The 6,659-nt window shown below is 49.5% G+C and overlaps 1 protein-coding gene across 1 annotated transcript; it reads right to left on the bottom strand.

Annotated features, from left to right (window-relative positions):
• Positions 1-1,259: 1,259 nt before the first annotated feature.
• On the bottom strand, positions 1,260-5,562 carry LOC137914811 (ranBP-type and C3HC4-type zinc finger-containing protein 1-like). The gene is made up of 9 exons (XM_068758306.1): positions 5,299-5,562; positions 4,229-4,403; positions 3,353-3,445; positions 3,118-3,259; positions 2,948-3,038; positions 2,581-2,866; positions 2,374-2,477; positions 2,141-2,242; positions 1,260-2,055 (listed from the first exon to the last, which is right to left on the bottom strand). Exons 1-9 carry the CDS (start codon positions 5,560-5,562, stop codon positions 1,999-2,001), a joined length of 1,314 nt encoding a protein of 437 aa, XP_068614407.1. The 3' UTR covers positions 1,260-1,998.
• Between the last annotated feature and the right edge of the window lie 1,097 nt (positions 5,563-6,659).

The raw sequence follows: 6,659 nt of genomic DNA, 5'->3' as shown, positions 1-6,659 counted from the left end.
CGATGCATATTTCATTGTTTAAACGTTTGAGAGGGGGGGGGGGGGGGGTTCTTGATGAATCAAGGAGTTGAACTTTGTTTTATACCGTACAGCTCACAACTGACAAGTGGACGAGAGGATGTTTCCAGTAACTGAATGTCATGATGGAGTTCCATTTTGTAAAAGAATGAAACTTTTTTTGTGTGTAATTTCTATAAATTATGGTACAGAAAGAAAAGAACTGCACTACTTTTTAGCTCTTTAACCAGTGAGGATGGTTTTTAATACGCCGACTCACATGCATCTGTTGAACAAGCCATCGCTACACTGTTCTGATCACCTTCATGGAAATATGGTTATTTCTTATTTATAAGTGCTAAATTAAGAGATGAGAAATGGTGTCATGTTTTACGCATAAATAAGGATGAAATCTCAAATGAGAAGTTTCAAATGTTTCATTCATTCTTTATTTAAATTCGGGTTTGTGTGGAAGGGTTCATGCCTTCACTTGATGGAAACAGCTTGATCTATTAATTTACCTGTCGACAAAAACCATTCAATGCTCATATTGGAAACTAGCTACCAGTTTAGCTACCTGCAGAGCTGTCTAGTGACTACTAGTGGTATCACGAGGCGGTAACTATCTACAGCCCACAGGAGGCGCACCGGCAGAGGGCTTCCAAAATGACCCCCCCAGCACTGCACCAGCTACTGCTGTGCATGCTTCTGCCCCAACTGTCAGAAACAGACTCCATGAGGGCCCGACTTCCTCCGACGGCGGCCTGTGATCACGCAACGACTCCGTGCAGCCCGATTGGCATTTGCAAGAGAACGCCATATTTGGTAGATTCACCACCGGAGCCCGGTTCCCTTCCCAGATGAGAGCCGGCGTGACGCAGCCCGCAGCATCCTCCAGTAGGACCAGTTTGGTGGAGGGTCAGTGATGATCTGTGGATGAAGTCATCTACCTGTGACCTGAGTTTTCCTCTTCTAGTTTTGGGGTAATGTTCTGGTTCTGAATCCGGTCCTCAATGAGTCGATTATTGTGTTCTCAACAAATGACAGTATGGAATTAAGCTTTTCCATAGAATGCAGAAATTAGTCTAGTTTTTCCGCATTCTGCTCTCCAGCTGGTGCAAAACTAACTCGAGCTGTGAAACGATGGCAGCGAGCCTTAATCCGACTGGAACGTTGAAACTGTTCAAAGTTCATGTCTTTGTTAAACGCATCTTTGAATGGGGGGGGGGGGGGGGAAGACTCGTCTCTGCAGAGAACCCAACCTGCCCCACATTTACAACTGTTATTGTATTGGGCCCCCAAAAAATAAAGATGTTTTTGCATCTCTCAAATACTGAATTTGTCCGTCAATGACTTTACCTCAGATAAAGCAGCAATGTGTTGCATTACATGTTGTTTAATCCGTTAATGCAAATGTTTACAGCCATAAACACCGAAAACAAATCATTCCTTTTGTCACAGCTCCGAGGAAAGTGAGTAAAATTAGATCAACTGCTAAAATGTACAGTTATATGAACACTGTAAAAAATAAACAAAAGCAGTGGACGACCCTGTAAACAAACCGTTTCCTGTATTTGTGACCTCGATAAGGACTTTACCGAAGCTCAGCCCTTCTTCGCTTCAACAGACTCCAGTCCTCTCGTCTCTCGATGCTCCGCTCATCCCCGACTTACGTTACACACACACACACACACACACGCAGGCAAATAAATAAAGAGGCCGGGCTGAGCTCGGAAGTTACGTCACAGTTATGTCTACATTGATGGTGAAGCTGATGCTCTCTGTCTGCAGCTCACGGCCTGAGTCTCTGCCGCCGCCGCCCTGCGTCCTGCTACAGTACTTCAAACGCCTTCAGCAGCCGGCAGGCTGCCAGAGGACTCTCAGTGCACTTGTCAAGTCTTTGAGAATGTTGTCAACGTGTATGTGGCAGAGTTGGTGTCCTCACTCCCGAGTGTGTGTGTGTGTGTAAGGGAGTGGCGTCCAGACGGGGATGATGTGCAGTCAGCTGCTGCTGCTGTTCAAGCCGGACTCTCCTCTTTCCTCCCTCCTCCCTCGCTCCTGTGTGAGGGAAGTCAGAACAGGGGCGGATGTCACCGAGGGGAACCGGTGAGCGGGGGAAGGGCCGCAGATGTTCCCGCGGTACCTGCTGGATGTGTGCGTCGGGTCTGGCCGTTGCGCAGATTTCACAGCCGGGACGGGACGGCTTGTTGATGAAAGTGCACGAGGGGCACGCCCACTCCGTCTGCTGGGAGAACGAGCGGTCACGCCGACCTTAGCTTAGCTCAAAGCACTGGACATTTGCAGGTATTGCATTTTAAAGGTCCCACCAAAGACAGTGCTGTCAGAAAGGAAGTCGAACAATTGTCCAAATCAAACGGCGCTACATGCCTGCGTTTTACTGGCTTTGTTGCCGTGATCGTTCAGCTGCAGACGCTCGACGTCGAGGACATCTTTAGCGTCGCCCAGTCTGTCGCCGCCCCCTAAAGGGGGAACAACAGCAGCAACAGAACAGTGTAGAATCCAGCTTGATCTCTATTTGTAATTAATTTACTAATAGTGATTCAGAAAACGAGCTGAACTGACCCTGGTTGTTGTGGAGCAGCCTGGAGGGCAGCGTGCTGTAACCCCGCCAGTCCTGGGAAGCAGGCCCGTTGCCTGGGGGGAAAGGCGGGACAAGGAGGACGCTATCCAGGTCCTGCTGGAACAGCTGGCGAGTGACGCGGGCTTGTCGGGCAGAGATCAGGTAAAGGTACGCCGTGTCCCCGTCTTTCTGAACCCCGTAGGAGGCGAGCGACCTCGGCTCCGTGCACAAACACTGACCGATCACCCAGCGCTGAACACGAGGATGGAAGCTGTACTCAAGAAACATCTGGGGAAGGAGAGCGGAGGGATTTAGCCATCGGGAACCGTCGGCTCCCGCTGAATTACCGGTGACCTGACCGATTCTGACCTGTTGCTTGAGTGCAGCCACAGTCATGTAAGGGAAGACTTTAACCGTGACACAACAGGATGATGAAACATCCTCCACCACCACAGACAGACTGCAACACAAACGCGGCACCGTCAGCTGCGAACTCCCGGAGGACGGATCGGCCGCAGCGGCCGGGAACGCCTCCTCACCTGATCTCTCCGTCGGCGTAGTTCTTCTCAGACAGCTGAACCGTCAGCGCCGCTTTCTGCCGAGCCAGAGCCGACGCGTGCTGCGAAGCCGCTCGCGCGTCGCCGGCTTCGATGGCCCTGGCGAGCTCCGAGCAGAGCTCCTCTAAAAACCAACGGCGGTAGGAAAGGGACATTTTGAAGAGGACGCTCTGAGCGGAGAGACCGGAGGAACGGCCCGAGACGGCGGCAAACCCACCGGCGAGCGGCAGCGACGCCGCGCTCCGCTGCTCCGGGCCCGTCGGCGTGTGGTTGTGCCGGCTGCCCGATTCGTGTGCGTTAATATTAGCAACTGTCAGAAGAGAGAAAGAAAAGGTACAGCATTCTGAGCAGATCCAATACATTAAGTCATTTGATTTATTTCCTTTTTACTAAAGGCGGCGAGACACTCCCCCCTTCTTTGGAATTGGTTGCTCTTTATATCGCTTCTCAGGCTTTTCCACATGTAATGCGACAGTAAATCAAAAGATGGGGAACCTGTGGAGAATTTTTACAATACTGCCACCTACGGGCGGAACTGTTTGACTCCTGCCCTCAAAACATGCACCTCTTTGGCCTCATTCAAAACGGCCCTAAAAATTCACCTTTCAGGGGGACAGAAACGGAGATAGTCATCACACATCACGACTCTCTCCGGATCAATCACCCCCCCCTTTTTTTTTGTCCACCTACGTTGTACATATTATGTGTCTTTTTAATTTATTGTTATTTTGCACCTGTGGTGTAATTTAAATTTATTTTATTGTTATTTTGCATCAATTGAGTAATTTAATATTAGTTTTATTTGTATTGTTAAATGTCGATGATTTATGTACGAAGGACTTTCAACGGAAACAAGACCGCAAGGGCTTTTTTGAAATGCTCCTCTTAGACAGGATGTTTGACTGTACCTGTACTGCAATACATGCTACTGTTTGACTGTACTTGTACTCTAACATTCTATCTAATAAATATACTCATCATCATCATCTTCAAATAAAGGACTAAACATGACAATAAAGAAGGTCCCTGATAAACATCTCGGCCCCCAGAATACTCCAGCCTGCGTGCGCGGGTTCATGAGACAGACGCCGACCTCTGTGCGCCTCCCTGAGCGACGACATCACCACAGTGGCCCACTCCTCGGCCTCCCGGTCGCAGCGGAAGTTGAAGCAGATGCAGTCGTGGGGCGGGGCGGCGAGACGCATCTCGTGGCAGCGAGAGGATCTGACCTCGTACTGAACAGACCGCAGGTCAAACTCCGCAATGAACTGAGGCGAGAGAGAGAGAGAGAGAGAGAGGAAAAACAGTCACGTGTTTTATATAAACGAAAGATCACGATCAACGTGAAACAAAGGATCCACAAGGGTCGCATCAGAATCCTGCAGAGTGAATTCCTCTCTTCCTTTGAGGTTCGGTGTTTGATGCTAACAGGAGGTTTATGAGAGTTTCTGGGACGGGAACGAGCCTCATCGCGGGACGCAACGATATTTCTTCTCATGACACGTCGTAATGTGAGCGAAATGAACGTTTATTCAAGTTACAACAAAATAAATCACTTCAAACGTCATGCAAATTACGCTGCTTTGAATCAAAGGCAAACTTTGATGTGTCTGATTCACACAGTTGACTCTTAGCTAAAGGCGTGTGGAGACATTCAAATGTCCCAGAGAGCTGCCAGTGATCCGTGGAAGAGAGAGAGAGAGAGAGAGAGAGAGAGAGAGACCCCAGCAAGAACCAGTCTGCTTTATGGCTCTCCAGCTGCTGCTAAAGTCGGAACCTCCTCTCGGGTCGGTGCCGAGCGGAGAAATCATTCTGTAAATGTTTACGTCTCCCAGTCAGACTTTAACGCACTTTCGAGGAAGCCGAAGACTCACACGACCTTTGGCCCTTTACAGCCCCCCCCCCCCCCCCCCCCCAGGAGCACAATGAAGAGGAAGGTCAGAAAGCGGAACTTAAATGTGATCGTTCAGTGAACCTGGTGCGACTCAAACCACAAATCTAAATCTGTGCGTCTGACTATAGAGGAGCTATAAAATGGTGCGTAAAGGCCCAGGCTGGATTTAAACAGTACAACTCAAGCCCGCGTTCATTGTTAAACATTCATTGTACCCGGTAGCGAGGCGCGCCCTCCTAGCGCGCAGGTGTGTGCGTGTGAACTCTCACCACGCTGCGGTTTCCGCTCATATCCCGCAGCGCCAGCCGGAACTCTCCGGCCCGGCTCGGGTCCATGCTAAGCTGGAGGCGCAGAGCGTCGCTGGCCGCTCCGGGGAGACACAGGGGCCGGATCCCGGAATGACACACCGACACCCGGACTGACATTAAAACGGTGCCGCAACAAGCCGTCAGCGCCGGCCCCGCGCACGCAGTCTGCTGCGACGAAGCGAGGACCGAGGCTGGAGGAGCCCAGCCGCCCGAGCTGAGAGCCATGGCGGGGACGGGCCGCGCCGGAGCGAGGGCGCCGAAGAACCGCGGCAGGTGTCGCCGCCGCCCGCTGCCCGCTGCCCGCGTTCCGCTTACGAAGTACGGCGGTGTCTGAGGAGACCGCGGCTGTTCACGGGCGCGCTGGGTTCGACTCCCAGCACCGCAAATTCGTCCATAGCGACTTGACGCGCGCGCGGACGCGGAGCGGAAGAAAAGAAATGCCTAAAAACAAAACAGGAAGTGCAGCGCGGTCCGTCTCGTATTTGTGTCCGGCGAACAACTTGGCAATTAAGTTCAGACATAAAAGGGCATACGTGGGAAATGATAATTTATTTCATTCTTTATGCACTGGAACATCAGAGAAAGTTTCGGATTGCAGTTTGGTACAGCCATTTATTACAATGGACGCAAAAAACGCTATAAAATAGCTATAAAACAAGTAATTATAAAGCAACAAACAATCTGCAGACACAGCTCTAACATTAATCTTTTGCCCAACTCAACAGCGTCCTTCTTCGCGACACCTGCGTGTGGTCTCGTCACCACATTTACATTTTGTATGTCTTGTTTTTGTCCTTCTTCTCTTCAGTTCCATATAAACATCCACCAGATCCACAGCAAAGTGTAATAAATCCGTTCAAAACGTTTTTCTTAATGCTGCATAAAAACCCTAACCCCTAAAATCGAACCATGATTCCCACCAACCAAGTGGAGGAATTAGTGGCATTAATTAAAAAATATTAATTTATTTTTTCAAATAAAAGCAACAGTGTTCGCATTTATTAAAACAACGGCAAACAAACAAGGCCATTGCTCTTCTATATTGTGTAACTGAAATGTTCATGAATGAACGCCAGGATCCCAGCACGATGATATATAAATACGAATTGTCCGAGTCTTAGATTAGGTATTAGGTAGGTTTGTGTAATCATGCATAGTCAGAACAGTTAGTATATAACAGAGGTGCTAATTTTTAAACTGTCCTTATCTTAAAACAGAAATCCCTCCACATGCAATTGCATTTGTCTGCAAACTGCCGCGTGGGACAGAACTTAGCTCAATGCCAGACGCCTCTCTGCTGGAATCAAAGATAAACTATAGAG

The sequence above is a fragment of the Brachionichthys hirsutus genome, unplaced genomic scaffold (genome assembly GCF_040956055.1).
Source record: "Brachionichthys hirsutus isolate HB-005 unplaced genomic scaffold, CSIRO-AGI_Bhir_v1 contig_270, whole genome shotgun sequence".
Taxonomy (NCBI): Eukaryota; Metazoa; Chordata; class Actinopteri; order Lophiiformes; family Brachionichthyidae; genus Brachionichthys; species Brachionichthys hirsutus.
This window is presented reverse-complemented; position numbering and strand designations above follow the sequence as displayed.